The 20,850-nt window shown below is 40.3% G+C and overlaps 1 protein-coding gene across 6 annotated transcripts in view; it reads right to left on the bottom strand.

Annotated features, from left to right (window-relative positions):
* Window positions 1-20,850, bottom strand: part of PCCA (propionyl-CoA carboxylase subunit alpha) — a 302,390-nt gene that overhangs the window by 65,995 nt on the left and 215,545 nt on the right. For all 6 annotated transcript variants that reach the window (XM_050332062.1, XM_050332060.1, XM_050332063.1 and 3 more), the window contains one exon: window positions 2,716-2,814. In XM_050332062.1, coding sequence (XP_050188019.1) covers window positions 2,716-2,814 — 99 coding nt within the window. The remainder of the gene's footprint in view (window positions 1-2,715; window positions 2,815-20,850) is intronic.

Genomic DNA, 20,850 nt, shown 5'->3' with positions numbered 1-20,850 from the left:
AGACTATATCTCAGAAATCTCTTGCCCAAATGATCCCAAGTTTTCATCAGTTCATCACTTTGTATATGTATATGGATTTCACAGTAATCCAAAGCAGCACAGAGATTTCAGAGCCCTTATGCTGCAGGCAAACAGACCTGCAGTGTACCCCAGGGTTCTGGTCCCTCTATCATCTGGGGACCTGGCCAGGCACTCCGCAGTGCCCATCTGCTGCACACAGATGGGCTTCCTCGCAAAGGAAACAAAAGCAGGAGGGGGGGAGGCTGCCACACATCCTTGTTGTGCCCTGGTATGCCCTAGACAGACTGTGACCAGGGCACATACTTCTCCTCAGGGACTCAGATGTACTCCCAGGTCCCATCCATACTCTAGAAATTGTCCTAGAAAACTGGGGTATTAAACTGATAGAGCAGGGTTGGTGCTCTGCTTTGCTCTAACACTCATTGAGCCTTTAGCAGAGGAGTGAAAACACAGAAGCATGCTTAATTACTTATTTTTAAACATGCAACAGATATGTAACAATTTGAATGTCTAGACTATAATTTACATAAATACATTGCAAACCAAAACATTTTAAAATTATTTATTTCCTGCTTCTAAGGCTTAAGTGCTTTGTTGGATTGTGGCCAGACTGCAGGATCGACCCAAAGGTGCATAAATCATACCTTCAAAGAAATACAACGTTCACAAAGATTGTATTTGGTTGAGCAAATTTAGAAGAATGAAACCAACTATGAAGAAAAATTAGATTGGCTGAAAATTAATAAAGCACAGCTGGAATTATTCGATTCATCCATATTTGTTGCTTAAAATGGCTCTAGGGCTAAGTTTTGCTGAAAGAAGATACTTCAAGACTCAGGGGTCAATTGCTTTTGGAGACAAATTGACCTACAGGAATACAGTTGTCTAATTTGGTTCTGGCAGAGGGGTGAGTCTACAGAAACATATAACCAAAAAACCAATTTTGATTCCAGTCAGCAGATATCAGAGGTCAAGTTTAAGGTTCCCATAAATTTACATATATACGCTAAAAAGATTAATAACTTCTCAAGTTACTGAGTTTCCTTGCTAAAAGCAAAGACAGATAAGCTATGAGAAAGAAACAACATGTGTGCTTATTCCACATTCTGCTGGCTAGATACCACGCAGTCAGCTCACTGCGCGTTGCTGTGGCTAGATCTGCAATATTTCATACAGTTTGGTCGTACTCAGGGAGTGCAAGTAATACTATTGCTGGATCGGCTCCTAGAAGAAAGCATGTTCAGATCTCACAATCATTAATTCTGAAACTGGTTTTATGTGCCAGCTCAACTCTTTCGCTTTTAGTTAAATGGCGTTACTACTATTAGCTATATATCCAGTCATACAGTAATGCGGTTTGCAATGGGGCCTTATGAATACAGTTATCCATTCTAACCATAATGTTTTTCAACTAGACAGATCTTACATAGCCATACATCGGTATTATTTCCTATTCAGTATTATGAAGGTACTTTATAAAATAGCACTAAAATGGATCAGTATTGAGCCATTTAAAAACAAACAAACAAAATCCCCAAAACAAAACACTAAAAATAGAATATTCTTTTACATATACACAAGCCTTGAAGCTGGCATTAACCTTCCAGGAAATCTACAAAACTTATGCCCACAACGCACTTGGGCACATAAGGAAAATTTCCCTCTCAGGCAATACTAAACTTGAATGATACAGTAATTTTTTTAAAGCTGCCATCTTTTAAATTCCATCAAATCAAAAATAGTATTTTTCCCGTTGGGTAATTTACCAGGGGTGAAAACGAAAAATGAAATTCACTCATTTCACCGTAAATTAGCAGAAATCTGACCACTGTATCACTGATAAATATATAGGAAATAGGTACTGTTGTATGTAGAAAAATGCTTTCAATAAGTTTTGATTTTTTCATGATTGACAGGATCAATAGATATTTGCAAATAAATTATTTGCCAACAAATACATAAATCCTGACTGGTGTTACATTCAGAACATTTACAAGGCAGTCAACAGCCAAGTCTGGTGTTTGGAGTTGGTTTCAATCACATAAGTGGTCAGAAGAAAAGAATATACAACTACTTTAATGTTTTTAGTCCTCTTTTCTTAGAGCCACACAAGTTTGGAACGTTTTATCTACATTTTTCCTCTCAAGTCATGGAACTATTCATATTTTATAAAACCATAAAAAAAAAAACATGTTAGGTGGGAGATGCACTGTCCTGTGACTTTCAAACTGAAAAGGCCCAAAAGTGGAAAAATCACACAATCCAAACATAAGGAGGAGACTAATTTTACTCCATGACCCTGTGTGGGGTTTTGTTGTGGGTTGGCATATTTTTGTTTTCCTTTGGTTGGTTGTGATTTTTTTCAGTAATCCATTTTTTATTTCTTAAGTGATTAAGAAACTATGTCTCCTCACAAGCCATTAATAAAGAGATCCTCTAGGACGGGGTAAAATTCTGTCTACATAAGGAACTTTCTTTAAAAGAAAGATATTCAAAACTCTTGGTAAGTACCTTCAAATGCATCCAGAGCATCAGTGGAGTGAATCTGCCTTCAAAGTAGAAACACTGTGCTACTTTTATAACATCACATAATTTTTATGATGCAGCAAGTTTAGATCCCACATTTCAGTATTATTTTATGCCCCGAGACTTCTGGTTATCTCGGCTCTACAAATGATGCATTGGTGAGATTACCTGTATAGTCCTCTGAGTGCCATCAATGGTGACAGACAACAAGGGTGAAGCCAGGTTCCACTTGCTGGTCACATTTAGTTTCATCCCATCAACTTCCACCTGTTGTGACACCAAACAAGGCTGTTACTATGAAGACAGACAGAAAACTGATCTCAAGTTCATTACTGCATACAAAGCAGCAACCATTTTAAAACAGATGGCTCCCAAACAACCTGTCATGTTTACTGCTTCTGCCATAAAAGACAGGGTCCAACAACAGAGTCTTCCACCTATCTCTGGGGAGAGGTGAAGGACCTGTGAACAGCTGCCTCTGAGTAGCAAGGTTTCAAGTGATTTCCAGCAAGTAACAAACAGCCATCCAACTTTTAAACCTATCTGGACATGCTACATTTACTGCAATTAGACAAGTAATGCATATAAATTCCAGTGACACCTTGTAACCCACACAACAGGGCTTGCATATAATATTCTCTCCAAGGACCAAGGAAGAACTTTTCCTATGATTCTAATGAAGGGCTTTGCATTGTTATCTTAATTAATATGAGGTAGTAATTAATTCTTCAGCATTTTACCTCAAAGTCTAGAAAAACTTTGCAAATTCTGGCATGTTTTCTTTCAATATACAGCTGATCAGAGCAATACAATTTCTGACTCGAACGTCAATATGTTTATTCAGAAAGATTTTTTTTTTAATCATCCTATATTCCTTTTAAAAAATATTTCTAGGTGAAGAGTAAAAATTCTGGGTTCAATGTAGACCAGAGTAGCTGTAATGACACTTCTGTCATTCTTCTGTTGTATAATACTGTTTAAAAACACACATCACATATTCAACATTATAAGAGGCTCAAAGACAAGGAGTATGAAAAAAATTATTATACACAGACTAATATAATTAGCAATTAATATTTTTGCATATTTTGAACACTCATAATGCTATTGAAGGTAGGTAACTATTATTTCAGTTATATAATTTCTATATATACAAGAAAAAATCACAGTTGACCAATTTCCTCCCTCTCTCAAAATCTCCAAAGTATTTTTTAATCAGTACATTACAGACAATAGTGATAATGACACAAATATTGTGTACATTCTCAAACTAGAGAAAATTTACTGCATTTAGAATAAAAGCTGAGCCCACATTTTGTAAAATAAAACTTATAATGCCTACTCTTTTAGATCCCAGACTTACTATTTCATCTTATTATAAGAACAGGCATCTTAAAAGAAATCCATCATAGAGAAGTGCAGAGGAGCAGTATATAATTTGACAATTTTCTTTCCGTTATGAAGAAAAACTTCTGGCTTAAAAAACCCTCTAATTTTATAGATTTTAGTTCAGAATACAAAGTCTGCCTTAGCAATACAATCTACACAATTTCTATGGGCTTTAACTATAAATAAAGTTACAAGTAAAGAACATGAAGAAAAACAAGTCATTTATAAAGGTTCACCAATAGGCCAGATTAGCCGGCATGCTTCAGGTACTTTACACTGCTCCAGTGATGCAAACCAGCCACAAACCTGGCTTGAGTTAAACCAGGCCTGCAGCTGGTTTGCATTTGCAGAGCACTGCAAAGCAGCTGGAACATGCTGGTGAACCTAGCTCGCTCTCAGCATACCTGAATCAGCAAGTACTGTCTTTACTGAGTACAGGAGAAACATCTGAAAAACTCTCCAAATGGAGAAAAGCAAACCCAGCACTCTGTCTCAACCCCTTCTGATTACCAATTGAACTTTGCTAAGGCAATTACTTAAAAAGCTGTCTGTCTCTATCGCTAAAACCAAAGAAAGACTTGTCTGCACTTGAGTCTGGGTCTGAAAACATCATTTACCATGTGTCTCCAGGGAGGGAGGTGAGATGGTATGAAAGCAGACCAGGCTACCCATCACCAAAAAAACCTTCACCTGTGCACTGTACTGCTCGTTGCACTGTAGGATTTACATACAGCCTTGCAGAAAATCTATAGCCAGTTCTATAGTTCGTTCTAGCAAAGGGTGTTCCAGGGACAAGATGCAAGTCAATACCTCCACAACGAACCCAGGTTTAATCATTAGCTCTTTTCTCACTGTACAGATGAGCAAAAGAGAAGTAAACCAAGTGTGTCACAGTGGTAAATGACCTGTTCAAAATCCCTCACAAGGGTCTATAGAAGTCTAGCCATCATTGATTCCAGATTACACTAGTATGAAAACATCTCTGGTGGAAACCACCCTGGAAGAAGAGACAGCAAGCAGATGCTAGGCCTCCCCATTCAAGAAAGAATAAAGAGTCAGGGGAAGGGTTATGTGAACTAATGCATATCCCATAAACTGCAGTTTCTTCTCACAGAATGGAGCTACAAGCTTTTAGCTGTTTTCACTTCCAGCTCAGTGTGGTACATGCAGCTGGAGAAGATGATCTGAAGCCAAGAGAATCCCAAGGAAATTTGGCTATCTGTGATCCAAGAGGTAGGATGATAAAGACAGGAGGTCAGGATATCATAAAAAAATTAAGGGTAAAAAATTCACAATGTAGCGAGCATGTTACTTTTAGTAAAAATGAGGGAAAAGGGGGAGGAAGGGGGAAGATGGGACACGGTGGACTAAAAACCAGGTGGGGATTGAAATCAAACCAATACTCTACCTAATAGAGTAAACCTTGTTTCTGCAGCTCAGCAGCCAACAGCCTAGCCAGGTTAGTGGGTAGAAGCACGGGAAGAGATAAGACAGTCAAAGAACTTGTCAAAAGTTTGCATTTGCCTTTGTTCGTCCTCTAGCAATGGATATAATAATGGAACCTAACAAATACTGCAAACCAGGGTCTTTTTGCTTTAGGTTTGGGAGTAGAGAGGGGGTGTCAGGGTGTAGGGTGTGAAGAGGGACATGGGGATTAACTACTGAAGTTACATTGTCTACTTCCTGTTTTATTTTGTTTCTGTGCTCCAAAGACAGCCAAAAACAAAACCTCATTGAACGGATGGTAACACTTGAAGTGCAGGGAAAAGATCCCAGTCAATTCACTCCTGCAGTGGGAGTTACATTGTGCTTTACACCACAGCTATATACTCTAGCTTTATCCTCAACTACTCAGTTCCAAGAATACACACATGTGTGTGTGTGTAGGCACGCATATGTGCATCTACAGTAACTGTGGTTATTGCAATACATCCACGTGGTGTAGTGGGAGTGGATTGTTCCTTTTTTAAAAAGGTTTGTTTGTCCCTATGTGAGGGCATAAAAGATAAAAGCAGCCACAGTCCTTTCCAATTATTTCCAATTCAAAAGCTATTGTAAATGAGGTCTCAGAAAGAAGAATGACAAGTCCAAGACACGATGCTAGAAAAAGGTCAATAGCTTACTCCACTGTCACAACTTTGCAGACTTTCACTGGCATGCACCTGAACTACACAAGTAGCAGCCCCTTCACCTCTTGTGGACTGAGTTCCTGATGTTCAGCGTGATAGGTACCAGCTAACCAATAGTGCAAAGAGCTGCAAAGCATAATCTGCATTCAGCTTCCTTTAGAGAAGAACATTTGGCATTCTATATGCATGTCAGGCAATTAAAAAAGGCAGCACAAGCCTGAGTGTTATAGCCCTGTTAATTTACTAATGCAGAGTCTCGCGTACATCTGGCACATGTCACTTCTTTTCTCCTGGAAATGAAGGTAGTTTTCCAGGAGACTGGAGGGCAGCTCAAGCATTTGTTTCCTGCCTGATCCTTCAAAACATTATGCCTGAAGTTCCTCATGCCAACCTTCAGTCTGACTAACCTAAGTCTGCTGATTTAATCCCATGGTTCCAGTTCTGCCTCCCAGCGTGTTTAACTCAAGAGTCTTGGCGCTAACTACTTGGGTATGCTACCCCTAGCCATATTCTATACACTCCTTAATTCTGCCTCTTGCTATAGCAAAAGTGATGACATTCCCTATCAGATCTACCAAATGAGAAGTCATCCTCTGCAGACCCGCCCTGCTGAAATCCTTCTCTGATCAAAACAGCTGCCTATGAAGATGAACCTTTCAGGAAAACAGACATTACTCTTCACGGGAGATTAATGAATATTCACTGTCATAGCCTCCAATCCCTTCAACTGGCATTAATTTAGCTGGAAATCTAAGGCACATCCAGTGGGCAGCAAAGGCACTACGAAGTGAAACATTTCTGTTTCATTCCTGTAAGGAAGAAACAAAACTAGCAAGCATCACTATTGTAAATGTGAGATAGCTTACATGGTTGAGGACTTTATTCAAGCCTACATAAAGTAAAGATGTCCTCTTCTCTAGAAAAAGTAACTGCCTCGGGTAGAAGATCCTTTACTTCCATTATTGCTAAACGCATGCCAAAAATAGTAAGGAGATTCTTTACATTTTTATAAGTCACGTAAAGGATAAGCATTGCTTCCTGTGCAGAAGAGGAGGTGGTCAGAGGACTCGTAGCACAGCGTAGCAATAGAAGGTCCAGCTGTAGGCAGCAATATTCAGTATATTCAGTAACAGTCTGCAGTGATCTCGGGCTAAGCAAAACTGAGTTGAACAAAGCAGCTTTGGGTTTCCAGTCTTCACAAAATTCATCAAATTCTCAACTAATTTACTGTCCAGCTAACAGAGAAGCACATGGAATGGAATAGCAAAGGCACGTGAAAACTATCCTATGCCAAAGCTATCGTCCCTCACCTTTTGCAGTCCCACGCAATCTTAGGAATGTGATTAAAATCTTTATGGGGCTCATGAGTACAAGACTTCCTTTAGAAGCATGATGCATGAAGGCATTTTGTGAAATAGTTTGCTAGTCCTTAATGTAAAAAAATCTTTCCCAGCCAGCAGGGGAGTTCAAACACTATTTTGCATCTCTCTATATATTTCCAAAGCCCATAATCACAACACACCTTCTTATCATGAAAATTAATGGCTACCTGGAGCCTGTAAAGACTCATGGTAATTTGCAGTTGTCCTGGCAACTGTTGGGTCTTCTTACACAATTTGGTCCAACTTCTTCACATAGTCTTTAAGAACCTTGAATAAAAACACAGTTATATCTGCCACATTAGGAAATAGGAACAACCAAATAGTACTTCACATGTTGCTATTCATAAATGCAAATGCATTATTCATAAATGCAAAGAAACCCAGTAAGATTTCCCACATGGGCAGTTCTTACTAGTTAGGCTTCTTCTTGTTGTATATGCTTTTCCTCCTATTCTCTGGACTGTATTTGCTAGTGAACCAGGGTCTGATTACCCATAAAATATTTGACATTTTCCAGGACCATGTCCTGGAAGAGGTGACAGTGTACTCTTGTCAAGTTTACAGATGGCACAAAACTGGGGTAAACAGTTAACACACTCTAGGTCGGAGGTACCATCCAGGCAGGCCTAGACAGGCAAGAGGAGGGGGTTTATGGAAACTTTGTAAAATTCAAGACTAATTTTTACGTCCAACATGTGAGAAGGGAGAGCCCATTGCAACAATACAGGCTGCACAACCTGACTGGCTGGGGAGCAGCTCTGTGGAAACAGACTTGGAGATGTGGGTAGACGTGTCAGCAGGACATGAATGTCAACAGCATGCCCTGGCACCAAAAGCTGCTATGAGTGCCCTGTGCTCTGTTAACAGAAGTGTAGTCTGCTGATAGAATGAGGTGATTAGATCCTTCTGCTCAAAATTCAGACCACATCTAGATACTGTGTCCACAAGACAGACACTGACTTTGTTCAGTTATAGAAAGTTCCCATTAGCCCACTACTCTTGCCTGTCTAGGTCCCACTGGGTGGCAGCATTGCCCTTGACTGTATTGAGCATTTTCTCTATGTCTTCTGTCAATTTATGACTGCACTCCCATTGCCGTTTCTAGGTATTGATAAGTTTGTTGAACAGGACTGGTCACAATACAGAACTTTGCAAACCCTTGGTGATCTCCAAGTAGAGTACAACCCATTAAACCTATTAACCATGACCCATCAAGCCTGACCACTCAACTGGCTTTTTATTCATCCGACTGTGTGCGATCATGCCAAAAGGCTTGCTGAAGTCAAGGTAAATGACATTCACTGCTCTTCCCTAGACTACAAATTCTGTCTGTTTATCATAGAAGACTGTCAGGTTGATCATCCCTCAGTAAATTCATGCTCCCCATCACCTTCTTCATGTGTCTAGAAATGTGCTCCACTTCATAAATTTCTGAGAGATTGAAATGAAGCTGACCAGGCTATAGTTCCAGGGGAGTTGCTTTTGGCCTTTTCTCAAGACTGTTGCAAATATTCACTTTTCACCAGTAATGAAGGACCTCCATTAATCTTCATGACCTTTCAAACATATAGACTGCAGTCTTGCGACCACATCAGACAGCTCTCTTGGTACTCTTGGATGCAATCTGTCTGGATTTAAGAACTTCCATGCATTGAACTCTCCCAATCACTGGCCTGGTCTGCATCTGCCTACACCCCAAATCCTTCCCCTAATAAAACAGGCCTCAGAGATCTTGCTGGTGAAGACAGAATTAAGAAGTCCTTAGGTGTCTCAGTCTAATCTGTGTCTGCTGTTGTTACTCCTTTGTTGATGGAGGATTTCCTCTTTTCAGCTTTCTATTACTAATGCAGTGATAGAAGATCTTTGTGTTTTTCCCTAACATTCCTTGCAACATTCAAGGTAAGCTTTGGTTTTCCTAACATCATCCATCCACGCTCAGAAAACATTTCTAAATTCCTCCTTTGTATCCTGTCCAGGCTTCTATCTCTCACATGCTGCTTTTACACTGGAGCTCTGCCATTATACCTTTCTTAACAAAGCTCTTTTCCTGATAAAGTTGTTTATTTTCCTGAGTATTCTTGCATGTAGAGGATGCTGTCCTTAGATATCTGACAGCTTTTCTGTACATACCTGAGGACTCTGACAGGATTAACATCCACACCAGCAACATATGCCAGTTCCTTTGTCACCATCACCACCTCGGCCTGCACTGCCACTAAAACTTCAACTTTACAAGCACAGGTCATACAAGCTTTTACATGGAAATCCACATTGACAGCACTTTTAAACTGACTGGTCTCAACTACGCAGTGAAAGAGAACTCACTGGTTCAGAGAATCCCTTGGTAAACAGTCCTTAATAACAAAGGGGTCCAGGAAGGCTGCACATACTTAGGTTGGAAATCTCAAAGGCACAGGAGCAGGCCATCCCTACGTGCCGGAAGACAAGCCGGCAGGGAAGAAGACCAGCCTGGCTGAACTGGAAGCTTTTGCTGGAACTCAGGGAAAAAAAAAGAGTTTATGACCTTTGGAAGAAGGGGCAGGAAACTCAGGAAGAATACAAGGATCATGTAGAGAGAAAATTAGAAAGGCGAAAGCTCAGCTAGAACTCAATTTGGCCACTGCTGTGAAATATAATAAAAAGTGTTTTTATAAATACATTAACAACAAAAGGAGGGCCAAAGAAAATCTCCATCCATTATTGGATGCAGAGAGGAACATCGTAACTAAGGATGAGGAAAAGACTGAGGTACTTAATGCCTCTTTTGCTCCTGTCTTCAACAGAAAGGCTGGTTATCCTAAGGGCAACCAGCCCCCTGAACTGGTAGACAGGGATAGGAGCAGAATAGACCCCCTGCAATCCAGGAGGAAGTAGTTACCAAACTGTTGAGACACTTAAACACTCACAACCCTATGGGGTAAAATGGGATCTATCTGAGGGTACTGAGGGAATTGGTGGAAGAGCTCATCAAGCCACAGTCTTGTTTCACCAGGGAAGTTCCAGATGACTGGAGGTTGGCCAATGTGACACCCACCTACAAGAAGGAGGATCTGGGCAACTACAGATCTGTCAGCCTGATCTTGGTGTCAGGGAAGGTTATGGAACAGGTCATCTTGAGTGGGATGACATGGCATGCAGAGATAGTCAGGGGATCAGGCCAAGCCAGCATAAGTTTAGGAAAGCCACGTCCTGATTGTCTAACCTGATCTCCTTTTATGATGAGGTGACCCGTCTAGTGTATAAGGGGGAAAGACTTGTGGACACTGTCTATCTGCACTTCAGTAAAGCTTTAGATAGTGTTTCTCACAGCATTCTCCTGGAAAAAATGGCAGCCCAAGGTTTGGACAGATGCACTCTTCTTCAGGTTAAAAACTGGTTGGATGGCCAGGCCCAGAGAGCAGTGATGAATGGAGTTACATCCAGCTGGCAACTGGTCACAAGTGCTGTTCCCCAGGGCTCAGTACTGGGGCCAATCCTATTTAATATCTTTATCAATGACCTGGATAAGGGGATTGAGTGTACTCTCAGTTTGCAGACATTACAACATTGGGTGGGAGTGTTGATCTGCTGGAGGGTAGGAAGGCTTTGTAAAGGGATCTGGACAAGCTGGATCAATGGGTCAAAGCCAATGGTATGAGCTTCAATAAGGCCAAGTGTTCAGTCCTGCACTTGGGTCACAACCACCCAATGCCACTACAGGCTGGGAGAAGAAGGCCTGGAGAGCTGCCTGGCAGAATAGGACCTGGAAGTACTGGCCAACAGCCACTGAAAATAAGCTGCAAGTGCACCCAGGTGGCCAAGAAGGTCAACAGCATCCTGGCTTGCATCAGAAATAGTATGCCCAGTAGAACCAGGGCAGTGACTGTCCCTCTATACTCAGCAATGGAGAGGCCACCCCTTGAGGACTGTGTTCCATTCTGGGCCCCTCAATACAAGAAAGACATTGAGTCAGAGTACATACACACAGAATACGTCCTATGAGGAGTGGCTGAGAGAGCAAGGGTTGTTTACTGAGGTGAAAAGGAGGCCTTATCACTCTCTACAGCTACCCAACAGGAGGCTGTAGCGAGGTGGAAGTCTGCCTCTTCTCCCAGGCAATTAGCGACAGGACAGGAGAAAATGGCCTCAAGCTGTGTCAGGGTAGGTTCAGGTTGGACATCAGGAAGAATTTCTTCCCTGAAAGGGTGGTTAAGCATTGAAACAGGCTGCCCAGCGAGGTGGTAGAGTCACCATCCCTGGAACTGTTCAAGAAATGACTGGACAAGGCAATGGTTTAGTTGATGAAGTGTGTTTCGTCAAAGGTTGGACTTGATGATCTCAGAGGTATTTTCCATCCTTATTGATTCTTTGATTTTATAAAATTTTGCTTTCTTCTTAAAATGCCACATGATGAAATTTGGTACACAGGACACTTCCTTTAGCACAGTAAAATGTCTTAGAAGTTTCGCTTATCACAGATACCAATGGTCAAAAAAACTGCAAGATTAGCTGCCAAAAACGTGCGAAAAAGAACATATAGGACAGAGACCCCGTGGCCAACAGTGTGGTGTATCGACAAACTCATAAAAATGTCATAAAGAGAAGTTCCTTTAAGTCTGAACCTGATTTTCAAGTAAAAGCTGAACTCACTGATGCTTATAAGGCAGAAATTTCTTTGATTCAAATTAACCAGCTCTTCTAGCTTGCATTTTCAGATTGCAGTTATTGACAGTATATTCACATCAGATAAACGGACTTACCTTTTTTCTTTTCTTTAAGTGACTGTAAGGTTAGCCTTTTGGACTTTTGAAGTGGTTGGCCAGATTCTCTCAAAAGAGAGTTAAAGTATGTGAGTTTCAATCTCATTAAAAAGGCCTTTTTTTTTTTTAAAACAAACTTTCCTTTTGTTCATATCAGCACTTACTTTTTTAAAAGACCCCAAGAGAGAGTTCCAGTCTATAGATCACTTGTCCTGAAGAAAGCTCTGTTAACTATTTATAGATCACGTCCTTTTGTACCAAACTAGATCAAGCAATTTATTCAGTGCATGACTGCAGGAGAGAAATTCATTTGCTCTAAGTGTCATCAAGGCAGCCTTTTACCTGCTACGAACAAGACCAGAGGATCTGAATTGCTGGGCTTTTACTTCAAATGCACATTTTAACATTGTGTGGGGTGCCATCATATCTTTCAAGTTTTCAAAGTATTAACCATGTTCACAGAATGGGCAGTCCTTAATCACAAGAGAAGCAAATAGCACATAAGCACTAGAATAAATCAAACACACGTGAACACATTCAAATTATCTCTCTTTTCTTTAAAGTAGCACTTATAGATGCAAATTACCATTAGCTGCTTTGGTAGGTCTCATTTGAGAAACGGGAGCATGCCAGCCTAAAGACCAAGGAAAAGAGCACACAACAGGCATCAGCTCCTCAGCTTAACAACAACAGAATCAAAACAAAACAAGAGAGAGAAGTGATGGCCTTCATCACCTCTAATCAGCAAGGGCTTCCTTTAAGCATTCACCAGGGAAGTGATCCTCTCTGCAGAACCTAGTAGAGAAGCTGTATGCAACAAAAACACTTCACTGCAGCTAATGCTTTGTTTCACTACTTCAGTTTTCACTGTAGAGTCATTACTAAGATGACATTTCATATTTGTAACCTGCCTGAGCCCACTAAAACTAAAAAAAAGGGGAGAGGGGGAAAAGTTAAAAATACAGCAAGACAATAAAACAGCTATTAAAAATCATTGACATTTGTTGGCAACAGCTTCAGACACAAAAGGTACAGCTCGTTTTGGGAATACAGCTGTCTATTGTTCCTGGACCAGTGTGGAAGAGAAAAGAGGACATGACTTGCTTTCCTTTTCCCACTGCTCTACAGAAAGAAATGCTCTGGCTCTGCCCAGCTAAATATACTCCAGCCTGGCTACAAGTATTGCTCCTAGATGACTGGAAAATGGTGCAGGTGGTTCAAAGATTATTGCTATCATATGCGTGCAGGGCACTTTGAAAGTTGCATTGCACTCCACCTTTCCTTGCCTGACAGGAAAATGAACGGGGATATTTTCATTTTCTATTGAAAAGGGTTGAAAAGGGTTTTAGCATAGAGACCAATGACAGAATATGGGTGACTAGGAGCATTATGCTGGGAGCTAAAAACACACTGATAAAATAAATAGCGATGATGAGGGAGAACCACTGTCTTAGTAGTTTTTGAGTCATGATTCATGCCCATCTATTGAAATCACTAAGCAAGCCTAATTCCAAAATTACTTTGAGCTGACAAGTTTCCATTCTTTCACTTCATAAGGATCCCAAGCCCTATTCTACTTGACAGTATAAATTCTCAAAGAGTAGAATGACATCATATCGAAGTGCCATTACAAAACACAACAGACTAAAACACATACTACTCTTTTAGACAAAACACATTTTGGAATACATTTCTTTCTTTTTAAGCATTCACTTAATACATATATTCATGTAGTGAATATTCATTTCATTCAGTGAAAGCTATGTAATAAGGACACACAAGCTAAGACAGATTTTATTTTAAATAGACTGTATACCAGAAGGTGGATCTCAAGCTTAGAGTCCAGAATTAATAAATTCCTGCCTTGTTTGCCAATGTGCTGTTGACAAGTCATGTATAACTCTCAAGTATCTAATTTTTTAATTAGGAGAAAGGGATGGGAATTAATACAGGCCAGCGAGGAACTCCCAGTACCACTACCCAGATATCAGTCCAGAAAAATATAAATTAGGAAGACTATGTTTAAAAGCCAACTTTGTTTCCCTCCCAAAAAAAAAGAATACAGGGAGACCATCCCCAGCATTGGTCTTAGTTCTATATCCTTTCTAAAGTGAGTATTATGGATTAGGCAGACTTCCATGTCTGATCTAAACAAAGCATACTACAGCAATTTGAAGAGCATTTGTAATCATGAGGATCATATCCATCAACTGCGAAGTGTTTTATTTCACACACCATTTACAACTTCATACAGAGATCCAACAAAATCAGCAGGCATCAAAATGGCTAATGAGAAAGAAAAGCATCACTTTATTGTAATTGGAAGTAGTATTCCACCTCTGCCTAGTTATGTAGGGTGGATGCTCAGACTGGACACAGTCTGCCACTGATTTCAATTACTTTTCCGACTGTACCACCACAGGAGCAAGGCTGTCTTCTCTTCAAAGTAGTAAACAGGTAGAATAAGCAACCATTTAAAAAAAACGAAAGAAAAGAACTGTCTTTGATTTGACATTGTGCAGTGACAAGAAGAAAGTACAGTGGGCAACTGGGTATGGATTTCATCCAGCAGTTCCAACCTGCTGCTCTCAGCTGTCACAACAGGATATAGGTCAACACTAGTCCTTCGGATATACCCAGTCCAAGGTTATTCACCACTTCAACTAAAAGCTTCACATGCAAAATATCTGCTGTTGCATCTTCCCCAAACTGCCCCAGATGCTTCAGAACAATAAACATATCATAGAATCAAATCTGATTCTTTTAAAAGCCAAATTAATTTTTAGATCATCTGCAATGCTGTTTGATTAAACAGCCAAAAAGAACACTTCTGTATGTTCCATCAAACCAATGGATTAAGGAAAAAAATAAAATGGTAACAGTTAGTCTAGCTGTATTGTTCCCCAAGTATAAGAAAAAATAGTGTTTATTGGAGACCTTTTCTTTGAGCCAGAAGATACAAAAGGACTTTCATTTTAGAAATAAAAATAAGCATTGAGGAAGAAGAGACTAGATGCAATAAAAAATACTGACAAATCTATTCCCATTGTTTGCTTAGTTTTGAAGTTTAATGACTTTAAAACCAAAGCAAGTATTTTAACTGATAACTTTCCAGAAGCTGGTCAGAAGTAACAGCATCATGGGATACTTACCAAATCCCTTTCCTCATTTCCTGTTCCCCAACCACAACAAACTCAAATCATCTCTCTTGGCATATTTGACCAGTACCAACACCACAACGCTCATTTTAACCAAAACACACCAGCCATTTGTCAGGGAAAAAAAAGAACTGTAGGGAATTAGTAGTAGGCAAATTCCATCTTTAGAAACTCCTCCTCTAGTTTTAAAATAAATCCAGAAAAGGGACTAAGAATGTCACTGCTCCAGATGTGTCACTGATAAATAGAAAAGAGGAAGAACAGAGGCTAGTGCACAGCGGATAAGGATGCAAAGCTGACACAGCAGGAAGAAGATGAGATATCGCAAGAGTCATAAGCCACTTACACAAAAGATGAAATGTTAAAAAGTTTTGAAGTGTTTCCATATGCAGAACAAATCAAATCATGTAGCAATGTAAAAAACATGTTTACATCTAACACTGTTCACCTTAGAAGTTAATGGGATTGCACTGTTTATGGTAACAAACTGATTATCATGAATTCACTCCAGAGGCATAAAAGTACTGTGTGTGAATAGATACCTCTTCAAATTCAGTATTTCCTCATGGTTCCAGCCACTTACATTTAAAGAGGTGATAGTGGCTTGCTACTGACTTTTAGCAGGGTAAACTCAAATTCACCATATTAACAAAAGCTATTAAATAAAACAATATTTTCTTTTTAAAAGACATATAAATTAAATTTTAGAGGGCTTTTTATGTTTTGGGTTGAACAATTTTAATTACATTTTTAGTACATAAAAGTTAATATGGAAACTGTTCCACAAGTTGTTTGGAACATTCATTTTTCCGATCTACGTAAATGTAGGGGAAAAAGTGAAACACACCCTGAAATAATTTGGCATTAGAGACAGATTACCTACATCCTTTAGCATTAAACAAAGACAGTTTCCTCAACCGAAAAACCTCATGAAGTGATTACAATACTGCAGCTACAAAATTGCAGTCAGCACCTGCTAAATAACCTCTTCATTTTCATCATCTATAAATATTCAGGCTTTGGACAAATCAAACATACATATCTTTCTAACAGCTGTCAACAAGAACAGAGTATGTTTTACACTGTCTTAAATAAAACATGCAATCAGCATACATTAAGCTACATATTTACTACAACACTGATATTATGAACTAGATATTATGTACATGTTAGATTGGAAGAAAAGCAATTGGACAGAAGATACCAAAAAAATCATGAGATCTTCTTCTCAGGCAGCAATGTAAGGGGCATTCTGACACTGCAGTTTCCATTGCCTTTGATGGTTTAAATACCATGGGAAATGTATAGACTTCTTTTTTAAAGGTTTTGTCACAAAAGGTTTGTCTTACATAGAATTGTACTATGGTGCTATCTCTAAAAACATTTTGGGACTTTTCAGAAACTCCATTAATTTTCTTAACCTAATCTTCCTATCACCTTTTTCTACAAAGTTAAAAGACAAGACAGAATCTTTCAGTTTAACAGCCATCATTTCATACTCTCCAATGTAGCTGCAAAAGATCAGTGAGATGGGAAAACGTGGGAAGTTTATCTGCAGACTGTTACACCTTGATATTAAAAGTCGTAGCAGTCCTCAAAGACAATAATATTTTCCTACTTTCTCCTAACACTTTTAAATAAGAACCCAGTGCCTGAGCCCAGTAAATCTGTCCGGGCTCTGTCTAACACACATTGCGTAAAACATTCTATGTAACAGATGGGGACACCTGCACAAGTCTACACACTCATATTCCACTATCCTAGTCATGTGTAATCATCATAACCCTTGACTGGTGTGAGTAGTAGGACAGAATTATGGGAAAAAATTAGGATTCTCCAGGAAGAATCATTTAGGCCAATGATCAAGAAATTTCCCTTAGGAACAAATGCCTCAACTACCCCACTGCTCAGGGCTTCCCCTATTAGTTGCAGGATAAAGACCCAAGAAAGAAGGTAGCACTGTTCCTTCAGGTTTTCCTCCATGGTCTCTCCCAAGCATAAGGATACTGATATTTTGCAGCACTACTGCTGCTCTGCTAGGGACTGGGATGACCCTGAAATCTGAGAGCCAGGGATTGGGTTCCCTTACCCTCTGCATGGAATGAGATAGAGCAAAGGACAGCCAGGGAACACAGTAACATCCCAGTCCCAATTATTCTCAAAGTACTCATGACAATAGAAATGCACATCAGCCTTACGCGTAGTTTGGAATATAGGCATCCCTTAATCCTAAAACATTATTAACAACATTTAGCATGCTTAAAACATGTATCATTTTGCCCTAACAATACTTTCAGTTTATCCTGTATTCTAGGAACTTTCAGAGTGAGTTGCAGAACTTCCCACTGCACATCATGATCTGTACCAAGTAACGAGCTGTGTCTGTAAACGCTCCTTTAAGCAAGCCAGTTAACCTAATGCTGGAGCCCCTGGTGGTCTAGTGGTAAAGGCGCCGCACTATCACCGCCGAGACCCGGGTTCGATTCCCGGTCAGGGCCACTCCCGGGCAGGTGGAGCTCGTTAGTCCTTAAAGGCAACCCACCTACGTCCTAAGGACCTCGCTGCCACCGTCCAAGCTCGCTTGGCCCCGGCAGATGAACCTTAGGATTAAAGGGTGGGCTCAGTTCCGCGCACACTGTGTCTCACCTAAAAAATCCAATGCGCAGGCTGGAAGGTGTAAAGACCTTCCCCGGATCTTCGCTCGCAAAGACTGGCCATTATATTATTATTATAACCTAATGCTGCACATACAAAGAATCAGTAGATACAAACTGAAGGTTTGGCTGGCTTCAAATATTTTAAATAAAATTGTTATCTGGAGCTAAACAACGCTGAGTGATGCTAGCACAGTAATTTAACTTGCAGAAGAATCCAATAAGATTTTGTGAATGCCACTCATAGAATAGCACATGATACTACAAGAACTATTAGGAAGCTACTTCTTGGAAATTAATGATAAGCACAATTCACATACAAGCCCCAGTTTTCATAAGGCCATTAAATACGTTTCACTTTCAACTTGCCACTACTTGCACCTCCCATAACAATTATTCTCAATGTATCTTTCTCTGTTCCATAAAAAATGATAGCTTCTGCTTTACCTAATCCTCTACTTACATCAACCCTGTTGTTCGTTTCCTTCCCTTTCATCTTCTCCACATTAATTCCCCACATCGCTTTTGATCTAGCTTTTGTTTCCTTTTTTCCCCTACAGATTCTTCCTGATGAAGAATTTACAGCCCTAATGTTCATCTGACGTGTATGGTGATGTTTTATTGATTCGCTACACTGTCTATTAGTTCTCTATAATGAACAGCATTATACAAAACACAAGATGGGTTGCCTAAGCCTATAACTTGGATCTAAAAAATCAGTTTAACTGAACTTGAAAAATGCCCTATTTTATCAGTAAATATCCATATTTAGTTATAATTGGAAAAGCATATGCAAAGAGCAGCCAGAGAAAACAAACATCTCCTCCTCGCAGTCCAAAGAATTACTCCTTGCCATAGTGGCAAGCCAAGTAAATAGAATAATTGCAATTTTCACTGCTGCTAAATAAGAAATAGAAAACCTCTCCAGGAACTGTTCTGTATGGCTGTAATAAATGCCCACAGAAACAAGCTAACCTACATTATTCATTCCCCTACAGAAAGGATGGCCTTTTTAGAACTGGAAAGACTTCAAGAAGCGGAGCAGCTGATTTTAGCTGATATAATGCATAAGTTATATTTTAAATAGATGCTATATTCAATTTTTAAGGGGAAAAATGGCATTTAGTTCAGATAACTCTTAAAACCTAGTGTTGAACAAGTGTAAGTTTCACATTCATAAATTAACAGCAATACTCAAGTATATAAACCACTCAAAATTATTTTACTTAGCACACTATACTTACTGCAAGACCACATAAGCTAAGCTAAATTTTGCATTTACTCACTTGTGTCAAAACCAGCCACTGGGTAAAATCTCTAAGCAGAGGCTCCCTTTCTTTCAGCCTCACAGCCCTATGGCCACCTGCAACTACGTTCCTTCTCAGGCATTTGGTCTCTGGCCTTGCGAATCTTGTATTCCTCACTGCACCAGTAAAGCTTCAACAAAAGAAGAGCTTTAATCACTCCCCACTACACAAAACTGGCAGATGGGAGAGTGGTTGGTAGCTCTCACACCGAATTTAATGCTCGTAATGTTGGTTAAAGGAGGCATGTACAGAAACAGCCAAGCCATCATTTGTCTGCAGCAATAGCTACGAGAGAGATTCCAACACTTCAGCCCAGGCATGATACTGGAAAGTCAGATACATTAAAGGTTAATCCTGGATTTTGATGAAGGCCCCCCAGGAATTAAAGATCAACACACCATCTGCATACAACAGAGTATTCTGACAACTCCCATTGTCAGAACAAGCCAATTCTTCTACAGACCTAGGCTGATTCCTTGGTTTGCAAAGGGAATCATTTGTGAAGTTTATCATCACACAGTCACCCAAGTATTACACAGAATCACAGAATATGCTGAGTCAGAAGGGACTGACAAGGACTATAGAGTTCAATCCTTAGCCCTGCACAGGACCATCCCCAAGAGTCACACCATGTGCCTGCGAGGATCATTCAAACGTTTCTTGAACTCTGTCAAGCTTGGTGCTGTGACCACTGCCCTGGGGAGCCTGTTCCAGTGCCCAACCACCCTCTGGGTGAAGAAACTTCTGATATCCAACCTAAACCTCCCCTGACACAACTTTAGGCCATTCCCTTGGGTCCTGTCACTGGTCACCTCAGAGAAGAGATCAGTGCCTGCCCCTCCTCTTCCCCTCACAAGGAAGTTGTCACTGCAATGAGGTCTGCCCTCCATCTCCTCTTCTCCAGGCTGAACAGACCAAGTGACCTCAGCCACTTCTAATATAGTTTCCCTCCAAGGTCCTTCACCATCTTCACTGCCCTCCTTTGGATGCTCTCTAAGAACTGTATGCCTTTCCTATATTGCAGTGCCCCAAACTGCACACAATATTCAAGGTGAGGCCACACCAGTGCAGAGCAGAGCAGAACAATCCCCTCTCTTGACCAGCTGGTGATGCTTTGCCTGATGCTCCCCAGGACACAGTTGGCCCTCCTGGCTGCCAGGGCACTGCTGACTCATATTCAACTTGCCATTGACTGGGACCCTCAGGTCTCTTTCTGTGGCACTGCTTTCCAGCATCTCATTTCCCAGTCTGTATGTACATCCAGGGTTGCCCCACCCCAGGTGCACAATCCTGCGCTTCCCCTTGTTGAACTTCATATGGTTGATGACTGCCCAGTCCTTTTATTTGTTGAGGTCTCTCTGCAGAGACTCCCTGCCTTTGAGAGTGTCAAACAGCTCCTCTCAGTTTTGTTTTACCTGAAAATTTGCTTAGTATCCCTTCCAGTCTTATGTCCAAGTCATTTATGAAGATGTTGAAGAGCATGGGGCCTAAGATGGAGCCCTGTGGAACCCCACTAGTGACAGGTCACCAGTCTGATGTTCTCCC

The sequence above is a fragment of the Myiozetetes cayanensis genome, unplaced genomic scaffold (assembly GCF_022539395.1).
Source record: "Myiozetetes cayanensis isolate MyiCay16 unplaced genomic scaffold, myiCay2020 scf5-8, whole genome shotgun sequence".
Classification (NCBI taxonomy): Eukaryota; Metazoa; Chordata; class Aves; order Passeriformes; family Tyrannidae; genus Myiozetetes; species Myiozetetes cayanensis.
This window is presented reverse-complemented; position numbering and strand designations above follow the sequence as displayed.